We start from the raw sequence: 13,399 nt of genomic DNA, 5'->3' as shown, positions 1-13,399 counted from the left end.
TGAGATCAAAATAGGGATCAACTGATTATCATCGCAGCAGGGAAAAAAAAAAAGCCAAACCATAATTCAAATAGCATTCCATGGACACCGGAGAAAAAATATAGAGAACTACAGGGAGTGTAATAATTGACTATTTTGTCAATATTAAACTTTCAATAAGAATCTTCTTTTTTCTTTTTCATTTAAAATAGGATTGTTTTAACTACCTTGCCAGACTAAACTTACATGAGCATTTGAACATGGAAGCAAAGAAGTAAGAGCCTTTGGGGTTAAAACTTCAATATGAAATGTATTAAATACAGAAGATTCCTTTATGAAAGGCTTCTAAAGTTGTCTTACATTTCTTAAATCAATCTGTAGCACATAATCAGTAAAACCGTATCATTTAAACAGAAAAATCATGACTTAGAAACTCACCCTTGTGCAGCTGTATCCTATTATGGGCTGTAACTTAACACATGAGTTTCAGAAGTTGTTAAAGTTGAGATCAGGCTAACAAATCTTAACTGTTACCAAAAAAAAAACAAAAAAAAACCTACGTTGAGATGAGACAGTGGACCATGAAGAAGTTCTAGATTTGATCACAGGATGGATATAGATCATATTTTATTCTGGTTTGTTAAATCTTATGTATTAAGAAATAAATATATTAAGACAGATGGCCATTAAGTGATCAAGAAGCCATTTTTTTCCCATTCTGAAAAGTTTTCCTCTGGGGTTGAGACTTTTAGAATGTAAATTTTACCAAATGTATCTACTAAAAAAAGGGTTAGAATACAGTGCTTATGACACTGATAGCTGAACCGAAATCTGAATTTGTTTCTTAGTATAACTAAAAGAAAACTAGTTGTATCCTGTCATAAAATAAAACTAGCATTTGAATAGGCTTCAGTAGAATGGACATACACAGTTTAAATGCTAAAATTATCAGAGTTCAAATTATTGTAATTAAGATGCAATCATTAATCCAAAATAAGCTGGTGAGCAGTGAAGGTTTTCTTTTTGTTTTTTTGTTTTTTTTTCATTATTTTTTAAAATCATATTCTTTCAGGCACACTTTGTGTGGTGGAATGCAGTGCAATATTTGTAGAGATTTTACAGCACAAGTACCTTCATCCCTTACGTCCTACTCCATTTCTTTCTGTGAAATGCAAAAACCATAAATGTATCATCAAATTTATAGATTTCAGATAACTCCCACTAAAAAGCATGGGATGGGAAAATACTTTACTCTTGAGTATTTTTGCTATCTTGGGTTGCATACAGCCAGAACCATGATTACTAAGATGGTTTTAATAGTTTTATACTATGGTCCAATTTTTTCAAAGGGTAAAAATGAACTTTTTGAAGTGTTCACCTATCTGATATACATAAAACCTTTCATGCTGAAAAATGTTACCCAAATGGAAGTTAACACACCTCCAATATGTGAGAAATTTTCTTCTAATTGTGCAATGTTTAGTAAAGGAAACTTCTCATTTTTTCATGATGAAATTTGGGTATAAAACATACAAATGAAATCTAACATCTCTTTATCAGTCAATGCTGGAAACTACACATTCTCATGGCTTTAATGACAACTATGATAGTTTTTTTTAAACAACCTATTTTAATAAAGTTTGCTTTATTTGGGTTTTCAGTTCAGTCAGAATGATTTCTCACTACAGGTATGTTTACATTTGCAAATCTTGCATCTTGCCTGAATGGGCAAAAAGATTTTTGCTGTTGACAAAGCTAAATTCTCCCTAATTTAGCATCAAGAAATGTGCCTCCAAAAGATGTCTATATAATATTTTTCCCAATGCAACATAAAACCATAAACTTGCAGAACTAATCTAGGATTATGGCCAACTCCAATGGTTCGCTGTTGCTTACACTTCTGCATGACTCCACTTGCCTTTACTGCCTTGTCTCCACCTACACCAAAATCTTGTTCTTGTATTGCCTGATCTTCTTTGAACAAGCTGTTCTTTCTCCTCAAACATATCCTTTCCCTCTGACCCTCCTGCCATACTCCTGTTCAGATGTGCCTATTTAATGGGTTCCCTCCATACTTGCAAAAGAGTTCATTTCAATTCTTCCTTCCCTGTCCCCTCTCCCATTTTCCTATAACAGCACAAATGACACGGTAATGTAACACCTCTGGGAAGCAATGTCTTGTAGTGGCTAAAGGTGAATTCTGGCTCTATCACTCATTTAACAGTGTCACCTTGGGCAAGTCGCCTTAATTTCCATGAGGCTCAGTTCCCTCACCTATAATTAACAATAGTACCTACATTACTGTTTGTTTGTGAATAAATGTTCCTAGCATAGTGCCTGTCATCACATGATGAGAACTTGATATACTAGCATTACTAGGAATGGATAAAGAGTGAGCCCAAAAATGGCAGATAACATATTATGCCCTTGTCATGTGAAGAGTTAACACTCAGAAGAATCTGAATGTGCAGCCATCTTGAAATCCTGTGGATTTCCTTTGAGAAAGCACATGAGGAACTGTCAAACAGTGGCAAATAAATAGTAAGCTTGCACACACTCTCAAAAGAGCTGACAAGGGCCACTCTTAGGATAGCTCATCTTTGGTTGTGACATAGGACAAATGAAAAGAAATTGAATGTTGCACAAAGCCAAGAACAGGAGGCAATATGGAGATATGCCTTAATTTCTCTGTAAAGAGATTCTGTCTGGTGGTGTAGAGACTTCTAGTGCTACTTGTTACAAATATGAGACATTTAAGTAGTAGAGAACAGTCCAGTGACAGCTTAGATGAGCAAATATTAAATTGAGACCCCATCTTATTTAAAATGTCTTTGCATTGTTTTTCATGTGAACCATGAAATAGGGGGAAAAAGAAAAAAAAAAACTTCTTATGGAATTCATTTCTTTCCAGGAAAGAAAGTTAAAAAAAAATTGCAACTATTGCTGGGTGAACACCTTGTCTAAAACAAATGAGGGATTTAATTCATTGCAAAATGCTATTGGGTGCCTCTTTGGCTGAGAAAAGCGTCCAAATTATTATTTCTTTAAATGAATGTAACTATCCCCATGTGTATCCATCTCAGACCAGAAAACTCTCTGGGTGCTTTTCCTGACCAACTTGAAGAGAAAATTCAATTTACAATTGCTTGTTTTTAAATAAACCAAAAGCCACTGAATGCATAAAATTAATCAAATGATCATTTACATCCCTTGGATTATGTGTTTCCAAATAATGAAGAGAAAAAAACCCCATCTTTGTATTTATAGAAGAAACATTTTAAGAAAACCATTTTTAGAGTATGTTGTGTGTGTATCTTTTAATACTCCTTTGTTCAACTGTTCTGGGTTTTAAAAATTCTTGGATTGGCTTTTCATCTTGCAGGAAAGCAAGGTAGCAATTTTTCTTAAGGATTTGGCAGTGATGTGCTCAAGTGCTTAGCCCTTTCCTTCTGGCAGGAAGAGACTGGACTAGGGTGGGGCCAGGAGTGACTAGGAGGAGAGGAGGCTGCTCAGAACCTGCCTTTCAAGGCTGATGGCAGCTTTTTACAAGCTGTGTAAACGATGAGTGTGGTGGCAGCAGTTTTTGAGTGTGCCAAAGAAAATGAGTCCACGTGCTAACCTCTGGCACGTTCATGATAGGTTGCCAAGGCATGGCATAACCCCCAGACAGACTTTTGATGTCCTGCCCCAGAAAGTGAGTAAGCCCGTTCCCATTTATTCCATGAGGATGGTGAGTGGTTGGATGTTTCAATGTTATATAAAAAACTGCTGGTGTAGAAATTTGGCATTTGGCTTACTTTCATTTAGTCATTTTTCAGATTAGAAACACCTGAAACGAGAGGATCAGGAGTTTAATACTCACACCTATTAAGCCATGCAAGCAGTTGCAGAGTACAGCTCATTCCAGGGTAAGTAGGCAATGCTATCTGATCAAATTTGAGTTCTATGTTAATGAATGAAATATATAAAATTGGACACTTCTTTATTTTTCCATAGAAAAGAGTTCCTGCAAAGGTCTGGATGACAGAACATAATGTGCACACTTTATTTAAACCCTTCCCTTATTTTATTCTATTGGCTAAACTGTAAACAGTTCCTGGGATTTAGTTCAATTTAAAAAGTAGACCATATAATTTCAGAGTAAACTTCTTGAATTCACAAGAAATTCAATGAAAACTTGCTCCTCTATCTTTTTTTTTTTTTTTTTTTTTTACAGCTTCCATTCTCCAAACCCGCAGCATAAGACCCCTGGTTCTATACAATTTATCTAAAGCTTTGAGCAGGTCAAGAGCCCTTTTATACTTCACTAGTGAATTCAGTACTATTGTAGGAGAAAGACATTCTTTCCTTCCCTTTTCACTTAAAGAAACACACTAAACCTGAATAGACTCGAGGCTAGATTGGGGGAGGGAGTGATTTTCATTAGTCTAGCATAGCTATTGACATATGCTTGAAGACAATATTAAAAAAAAAAAGACAGAAAGACGGAAAAAAGGAAGGAAGAATGGAAGGAAATGAAGGGCTTTCACTATGCCATTAAAGGGCATACTGGTAACAATTTAATTTCTAAGAAGAAAATTTTATAGGATAAAATGGCCTAACATTTCTTTATCTTCATCACACATATGAGAAATATAAACTAAAAAAACATCTGGAAACTAACATTATTCAGCAATCAGAGAGCAAAAATCCAAAGCATTGATGTTTTGATGGAGACAAACATAACAAGATTCACAAAGAAAGCTGTAACTTATTGAAGAAAAAAAAATTCCATATGCATTTCACCTTTTGGGCAGTTCCATAGCAAAATTCTATTTCAGAAGCCCTTTGTAATATGAAACTCACTGTAGATAAGATACAACATGAAGATAGCCTGTTTTGCAGCCGCAGAAAATCAAATTGGTTCCAGAAACTAAGTTACATGACAAATGGTATAATAGTATTGCTAGAATTGGAGAGCTTGATTGAATTATTTTTCATAATCATTAAAAAAGATTTTGAAATAACTTTGCCATACCTATTTAGATTTTGGGGGATGGGGACATTGCAGATGTGGGATGACTAATTTTACTGGCCTTTTAACTAAAGTGTTATAATTTGTTACCAAAATATAAGCGCTTACTGGTGATTAATTATTGTTTGTTTGCAATAAAAATTTTCAGACAAACACAATATTTGACTTAACACAGTTAATATATGTTACGGAGGGTTAAACAGGTTAACAAATATAGAATATTTATCATTTCTAAGTTATTTTTAGTTCTTAACCTCATTAGCAATCAGCCTTGTTTTATTTAAAAAAAGCTTCTGGAAGAGTTCATTAAGTCTTAGGTGAGGCTTATATTTTAGGAAAGATTTCCAAACAGTTAGCAAGATGTATCACTGACAAAATAACCCAGCAACTAATACTCGTAGGTGAAATGAAATAATTCTCCTGACTGAAGTCAGGAACAAGTTAAATATCACTTAGACCACAGCACACGACTACAGAGATTTAGGAGAAATCATACTTAAATAGGATGTGACTAGACGTTTAGGACTATTTTCAGAAAAGTTTTTCCCCTTCAGTACTTACAGTCTTTGAAGACTAGAGCCGGGTCTCTGTGAGGCAAGACTTGGGCAATGATGTGTCTCAGGGATTCCAAGGTTCTGTCCATCTTGGGTCTGCCTGTGTGAGCCTGCTGCACAGTGTCCTCATGCCTGAATTCTTGCAGTCCTGGACTGAATTTGTGCAGCTCATTGATGCACAGGATTACCAAAGAATCCCTTTTAACATCTGCCAATCAGACATTTCCCAGAATCTAAAGACCCCTCAGGGGGCCCTCCTCCCAGGCTCACTTATCTTTGTTGTATGCTGAGCTAATTAGCTCTAAAGGCTGGCTGACAGGCTTTCCCATTGCTTCCTTCTGTTAAACACACCCACCTACAGGCTAGCTGGGGAAGCTCGCTAATCATGGGACCAGCTTTCCTCTCCAAACGGATTTTGCCTGAATGGTGTGCAGCTTTCTGACTTCGGTATTTCTTTTGGTCCTCCATCTTCAAATGTGCTGTCTCCCAGTATAAAATCAAGAAGGTTATTTCTTAAAAACATTATTTTAGTAAAAAAGGAATTTCCAGCTCAGGACTTTCAGTTCAGAATTAGTATAGTCTAAATTCTTTTTTGGTAAATATATGCTATAAAGAGTATGGATAGAGCCAAGTACCAGATTATGCTTTTTATTTGAATTGAGCATCTCTCTGGGAGCCAAGTTTAAAAGTGTTTTTTTTTGTGTTTTTTTTTTTTTTCCCATCACCCAGGTTATAGTCACTTCTGATGGGTAGTGGCAGGTAAAACCTTGGTGTGTCTTTTGGCTTGCCTAGGAATGTTTATTTTTGTTTTGTCTCCTCAAGGCAAATCATCCCCAAGATTGAGTTTAATGAATTCTATCATTCACTTCCTTTTATTTTGTGGTAATTCTTTCTATTAAAAATTTCAGGAGAAGGAAAAATATATTTTTTCAGTAGAATATAGGTAGTTACTAAAATATTTTAACAGATTCTTTCTCTATTTCCCATACTAGGTTAAATAGTCTTTCCACAGGAGACATAAACATAATTCATGAGATTTCATTGCCATAACTAGGATTCATACTAGATATAAAAGAACTGATTTTAATGGCTATAATCTATGTTAGTTTATTGAAGACTTGTTAAGGATTACTTTACTTTTATTTAAAATACTTTTTCAGAGTATGCAAAAGAGATTGCTCTCCAAATTCCAGATTCCATAACTATGTTGTGTTACATGATTAATTGAAAACAGTCCTTTAAATGGGGTGCCTGGGTGGCTTAGTTGGTTAAGCGTCCGACTTTCGCTTAGGTCATGATCTCACGGTTCGTGGGTTCGAGCCCCGTGTCAGGCTCTGTGCTGACTGCCAGCTCAGAGCCTGGAGCCTGTTTCAGTCTGTGACTTCCTCTCTCTCTGACCCTCCCCTGCTCATGCTCTCTCTCTCTCTGTCTCCTAGAAATAAATAAACATTTAAAAAAAAAAAAGAAAACAGTCCTTTAAAGACAATGTAAAAGTAAAATGTTTTCCATGCGATAGGCTTCTTCAGCTAGATGATAGAAGGGTGGGCTTAATAAAAGGAAACAGAAGAAATGGGGCTGTTATAATAAGTCTTATCATAATGACTATTAGTAAATGCCCACATGGAGTATATGTCACATACAATAGAGACATAGGGCTGCCCCACTGTGCAAAGATATTATTATAAAAAAGGATGTGAAAGAAGCAGCACTTCTTGTTAAGACATTTATTTAGGGTCCCAAAGTGAACTTTACTTTACATGGGCTGCACCAAATAGGAAATCATCAGTATCTTTGCCATTCATGAGCTTATAATGTAAAAGAGAACTAGATGGTTTATAGAAAAAAAAGATTATACATTAATTGGACGCAAAGTATAAATGAATTCAAATACTTTCAGTATGATACTGAATTGGAAACCAAAATATATTAAGATTCACATTAGAGGGTAAGGAATTATCAAAGGAGTGAAACGATAATGTAAAAACTGGGCTTATCTTTAGTATTATATAAAAATATTTTGGTTGTGCATTGTGGTGGAAAAAATACTGAATTTTGTATTAGTAGGATCTAGGATTTGATCATTGTTACCTGTATAACTTTGAAAAGTCACTCATCTTCTCTGGGCTCAGAGTCCTCATCTAGGAAATTAGGGGATTGAGTTGAATGATTTTTTTCAGATCTAACATCTATGATTCTACAGCTATATTACAAATGACCACAAATATTATCACACATTTTCTAGCCTTCTGAAAACTCTTACACATATTTCCTAAAATCTGGACTGATCTTCAAACAGATCACTTCTAATCCCATAGTAAACTTCATATCCTTTCAACAATATGAGAAGCAGAAATTAATAGGGTGAGTTCAAAGATACTCATCACACAACACTCCCCCATACACACAGACAAAAGAAAACTCCAAAAACAAACAAAACAAAACAGCCCAAAGATACTCATCACTAATGCTAACTAAGATGAAAGGTAAGAATTCGTTAAGAAAATTAATTTTCAATTTCCACAAGATTTTTCTAAAGAAGACAAACTATGAGTGTCTGCTTAGAGAATTCTAAAACAGCTTTGCAAAAATAACTATGTAAAAAAATCATGATATTTACTTTGTTATATTTGAAGAAATGAAAAAAGAATTCTAGAAAGGTGGATTACACAACATTCTAGTTGGATAGTATAGTTTATTCTTTCTCATCAGGCCCAATGTTTAAGCAGAAGTTTTCCAAATCCTCTGCTAAGCATTTATTCCTTGTCTATTCATACAGACTTCTCACTCTAGAGTGTTGTTGTAAGACAGATTAAAAAAAAAAAAAGAAACAACTAACTCAGTGGTTTCTCACCCTTTTATGTCTTTGATGTAGAAAGTACCTGAAGGAGGTGGGAAAATCTGAGATAATCCTGTCTACTGAGTACAGATTCTACAGTTCACATGTTAGATTTCACTGTCAGCCTCAACCAACTGTAGGCATATGCCAAAAGCAAAACTTAAGTATTAAAACAAGGATAGAGGACTAAAGTGAAAAGCAAAATGTTGTTTTTATAAATCCTGTTAGAATGCTACTCAGATGTGTGAGAAATGCCGTCCAACTGACATATTTAGTGATCAAAACTTATCACCCAACGGTAAAAGGGAAAGACTCAGTGCAACAGCATAACTTACTAAGCTCCCAGGGAGTACAGAACTCTTTGAGAAGATGAGAAATCAAGGTGGTATATTGTGCACTGTTTCATGCACAATGCAACAAAAGAATCTATGGAATCATTCATTTTGCTGGTAAGGAAAAGAATATTTATTCCTATCATTCTAGTAATATTTTTGTTAAGCAGCTCATAACAGGTACAAAAATTACAGGGAAGTGGGAGTCACCAATTGAAATAATACCCAGAATGTTAAAACATAATAAATACATGAAAGAATCATCCTTAGCTAAAAACACCTCCACTATCCTCCTTGCCTCCTCACTTCATGATCTGTTCTGGCCTGGAGGAAGAGGCTGGGGAAGGTAAAACAGGAGAATGGGCCTGTAGGTGAGGCTGTAGTGAAGAGATGGTGAGATTCCAGGCATCAGGCATGCAGACTCCATAAAAAATAGGCCTAGGTAAATGAGCCTGAGCCAACTTATAGTTACTTATCTCTAGGAAATCAAGTGACTAAAGAAGGTAGAAGACACTGATTGAAATTCAGGAAGATTATCTTCCCTGAAATAATTTCTTCACTTTCTTGCTAATGTATTGACTCTTAAAAATTTACAATTTAAGATAAAGTAAATAAAATGAAAAATAATTCAAGTCATGTAGTAAAATACATTGAGAGAGTAAAATCTTTACAAAAATAATGGGGAACATAGCAGCTCTATCCAGATTCCAATGAGAAATGGGTGAAAGGAGCTGGAAGGCCCTGAGAGCTGGATTGGCACAAGAGGGTCAAGGGCTACCTGTGTGCAGGACTCTTTCTGATGGTGTTCTGGAGGGTGAAGAAGGGCAAGGCCCTGAAGAAACGGACTTTGCTGAGGTAATAACTAATGATTGTTTATTGTTAGCTAAACAAAACTGAAGCACCAGTAGGAAGAATGAATAGCTGGTTAACATCATCTTTGTTAACTCTCAGCTGGGAAAGGGCCGCTGAGATATTTGAATCAAGGTATTTATTGAGGGTCAGTTGGAAAGGCAATTTCTGACAAAAGAAATTCCAAAGACACAGGTAACAGATAATAATTTTATTTCAGACATTTTTACCCTGATATTTCACTACATTTAGGAAATCATCAGTAAGTACTAATCTGTTTAACTGTATGAAAAGGTAATTAAAAAATTAATTCCCATTTACAGATTAAAAGAATGTACATCTCCTCATTTTCATACAATATTACAAAAATTGCTTTCTTAAAATAATATCCTTCCCCACAAGATAAAACTGCTAGTGAACTGCTCTTTATCCTTGTCAGGGCAGTCAGAATCAGCACTCTTAACCAGAAAGCACAATGAAAGTACACCCATTTATCTAAACCTTCTGTTACATATATATGTTATATATCTGGGGGCCTGAATAAGTCATGTCATCTTGACTGTTTTAAGTAATCAATTACCCAACCCTGTCTTGGTATTTAGTCTTGGAAGAGAAGTAAAAATTGATTCTTTAAGAAATACTTTAGAGGCCAAAGATATCACCAGAGGAGGTTTTACTAGTAAGGTGAGAGAATTTGAATGTTCATTTACAAGACTGGAGATATTGATGCCAAGACCTTGGGTCATTAGGTATGTGTTCTGTGGAAAAGTGAACAGATTACTCTTAACTGTGGCTGGCTGACTTCCAACATAATATATATTTTGGAAAAAAAAGTTTAACATTTTTTGTTTTGGGAGTGACTTTTTCCAGGGGACTTTACAACAACATTTTCTTTCATAAAAGTCTATCTAGTTATTGGCTCCTCTCCCTCTGCTTGCATTTTCTCACAGGAACCATCCCCTTACCACCTCCCCGTTGCCCTCACCTTCTGCTATCCAGGACAGTCCGTGTTGCTGGGTGTTCAAGAAAAAAAATATACAGGTTGTGGCTATAGAGTTATCACATTGATCCTAAAAAAGGTGTCTGAACTCCAGCTGAGTCTTTGAGCCTCTCTTTCAATGCAGAGTTGAGTCTCCTATAAAGAAAGGATAGGCTAATTGAACCTAACTTTTTGTTTTCTTTAGATAGTCACGTTTCTGGGAGTATGAGTTCTTTAGAATGTTTACATCTTTGTAACAGTAATGAGCAAAGTAAAATGAAAACCTAGGTTACAAAAAATATTAATAATATTAGATTAAAACAAACCCAGAAAGAATGTTTATTGGCTGTAAATAAATGACTTAAACCTGAGATTAGTTGATGGATATCAACTGAGTTCAAGCAAGCCAGTAATTTCATACCTTCATATATTTTAGATGAAACTTCCTGTAAAGATTGCATCATTAGTATACTCTTAATTCAATTCAGGCTATATTTATGGATATGCTTACATTAAGATAAAAGCCTTGCGTCCATCCATTTTGCACTGTAAACTATAATTTCCATTTCACTTCCTATGCAGTCACTACCAGAGTACTGCACTTAGCATACATCCTGTTGACACAGAAGAAATATTTCTTTTCAAAATTTGTTTGAAAGAGGAATAGAAAACTGCATAGCGAGAGGGCCTATTTTCCTATGAATTGAAAACTAGAGAAAGACCAAGTTAGAGAATAATACATTCTTCTGATCCTCTCCAGGTACCTCAGTAGCCTTGAGCTCAAGGAAAAAGTACTACTCCTCACCTCATCACCCTGCTCTCCTCCTACCTCCTCATGAACAACCAGAAATGTTCCAGGTAAGGCTTTAGTCTGCTGAGATGGGTTTTCTTGGGCCTGTGAGAAAAATGAAAGGCTAATCATGGAAAAAAAATCTGTTTTCTAAAGGGAGGAAATTTTGTAAAGAATAGGTCTCAAAACCTGGACCTGGCTGTAAGGACTGTCTCCTCTCATACTTCTACAACACCAGGAAGACAAGACAGTTTGTGGACCTTAGTGACTTTGCAAAAGGGACCCCTGGGCTGGATACAAAGTCTAAACCACATGAATACTCTGGTTTTTCTACCTTACACCTTTCTGGTACTTATCAATTCCATCTTTTCCTCCCACCTACTCCCAACTCAATTCACTCCATGTGACTTTGGGCTAGTAATTTTACATCTAAAAATGTTTTCTCATCTCTAAAATAAAAACAAACTAATAAAGAATCTCTACACCTTCAGTATAATAATAATATTCTATCCCAGATTGTCTAAACATTAATACTTACACAAACTGGGCAACATTTTAGCTTCTGTTCAAGATTCTGTCCAATCTACTAACATTGACAAAGTTTCCTTAGTTCCCCTTCCCACGCCTTTTATTCTTATTTTTTATTAAAATTTTTTTTTTTAATTTTTAAATAATGTCTACACCCAACGTGGGACTTGAACTTATGATCCCAAGATCAAGAGCCAGCCAGGTGCCCCACCACCCTCAAAATCAAATCATTACACTGCTCAAAATCTGTAATTGCTCCTTTTCCAATACCTCAAGGTAAATTCTAAAAAAAAAAAGTTTTAAAATCATCTTTAATTTGGTCATTTGCTGCACTATACCCCTTTCCTAACCATAGCACACTACATTCATTTATTTGTCTTCTGCATGATGTCCTCTTTGCAAGCTCTTTTTTCAGTTTACCTATTCAACCAAATCCCTCTTTCTTATAACTCACCAAATCATTCTGGCCTTTCACTTATCCACTGTCCTTGGTGATATCAATGGTTCCTCAGTGAGATCAATGGTATCAGGCTCTTGAGTACAGTTGACTTTGCACTGCCCTATAATTGTTGCATGTTTATTATTGTTTCTTCAAATATAGTGGAGGCTTTCAGTCAACAAAAATTTTATCTTAAAAGTTTATATACTCTCTATCTTTAGACAACATCAAGCACGCACAAAACGTATATGTTAACATTGTATTTTTCTTCCTAATGTAAGCCAAATCTCTTCTACTAAAAGCAGCTATAGTAAGCACCTTTGATTCATTCGTTTCAAGTGGCTACTTTTTTTTAATGGAACCATGTAATATTGTGACAGATATTCTAAGGATTGTATTTTATTTGCATTATGAGGCACATTCCTATTTATGGAATTAAGCGTATATAATCAGATTCTAAATGTTACATAAAATGCTAATTTTAATGTCCCTATTACAATATTAAGGCAAAAGAAAAACTTGTATGTAGAATGTAACAGTATTAGTCCCTCACTGTGTTGTAGACTTTGGAGTTATTCCCACACTTCTGGTTACTACACAACTGTGTAACTCATGGTTATTTTGAACTTTCTCTCATTCCCAGCCTTCTACAGTTGCATAAGATGGCTCCAGACCTTCATACAGCAAATCAAGGTCAAACTGAGATATGGCCTGATGCCCTATAGGGAGATATTCTGAAGAGAGATGAAGAACAATGGAGATGGTGAGCCTTAGCCACCCAGAGTATTGAATGTGACTTCAAATAAACTTGTACCTCAGGGAAGTACTCTCCCTGAAAACTTAATGAACTCATCCCTCCACCTTGTGGAAGTGGCTGGTAAACCTCTGGGCTGTAGGTTTACCTGTTAAGTTCTTTAACTAGACAACTATGTGTTTTGTCATAAAATCTACTGAGTACTTGACTAAAAGAATGATTATCTGCTAGTTAGTAGCCTTTAAAGTTCTTTAAAGGTTCTGGAGAAAGTTTAAAGACAGCCAGCTATGCACCAAAGAACAGACCAATGGCTACCAATATCACTGAGCTATAATATATATATTA

At 35.4% G+C, this 13,399-nt stretch overlaps 1 protein-coding gene and 1 long non-coding RNA gene across 2 annotated transcripts in view; one reads left to right on the top strand and one right to left on the bottom strand.

Moving 5' to 3' along the window:
* LIX1 (limb and CNS expressed 1) overlaps positions 1 to 5,676 on the bottom strand; it is a 49,789-nt gene extending 44,113 nt beyond the window's left edge. Inside the window, exon 1 of the mRNA XM_077765210.1 lies at positions 5,555 to 5,676. Coding sequence (XP_077621336.1) covers positions 5,555 to 5,636 — 82 coding nt within the window. The 5' untranslated portion in view covers positions 5,637 to 5,676. The remainder of the gene's footprint in view (positions 1 to 5,554) is intronic.
* Positions 3,814 to 13,399, top strand: part of LOC144232376 (uncharacterized) — a 27,145-nt gene continuing 17,559 nt past the window's right edge. The window contains exons 1-3 of the long non-coding RNA XR_013335375.1: positions 3,814 to 3,887; positions 11,304 to 11,401; positions 12,944 to 13,063. This is a non-coding gene — a long non-coding RNA (uncharacterized LOC144232376). The remainder of the gene's footprint in view (positions 3,888 to 11,303; positions 11,402 to 12,943; positions 13,064 to 13,399) is intronic.

Source organism: Crocuta crocuta, unplaced genomic scaffold (genome assembly GCF_008692635.1).
Source record: "Crocuta crocuta isolate KB4526 unplaced genomic scaffold, BGI_CrCroc_1.0 scaffold645, whole genome shotgun sequence".
Classification (NCBI taxonomy): domain Eukaryota; kingdom Metazoa; phylum Chordata; class Mammalia; order Carnivora; family Hyaenidae; genus Crocuta; species Crocuta crocuta.
The sequence above is the reverse complement of the archived record's forward strand: the minus strand, read 5'-3'. Positions and strand labels throughout refer to the sequence as shown.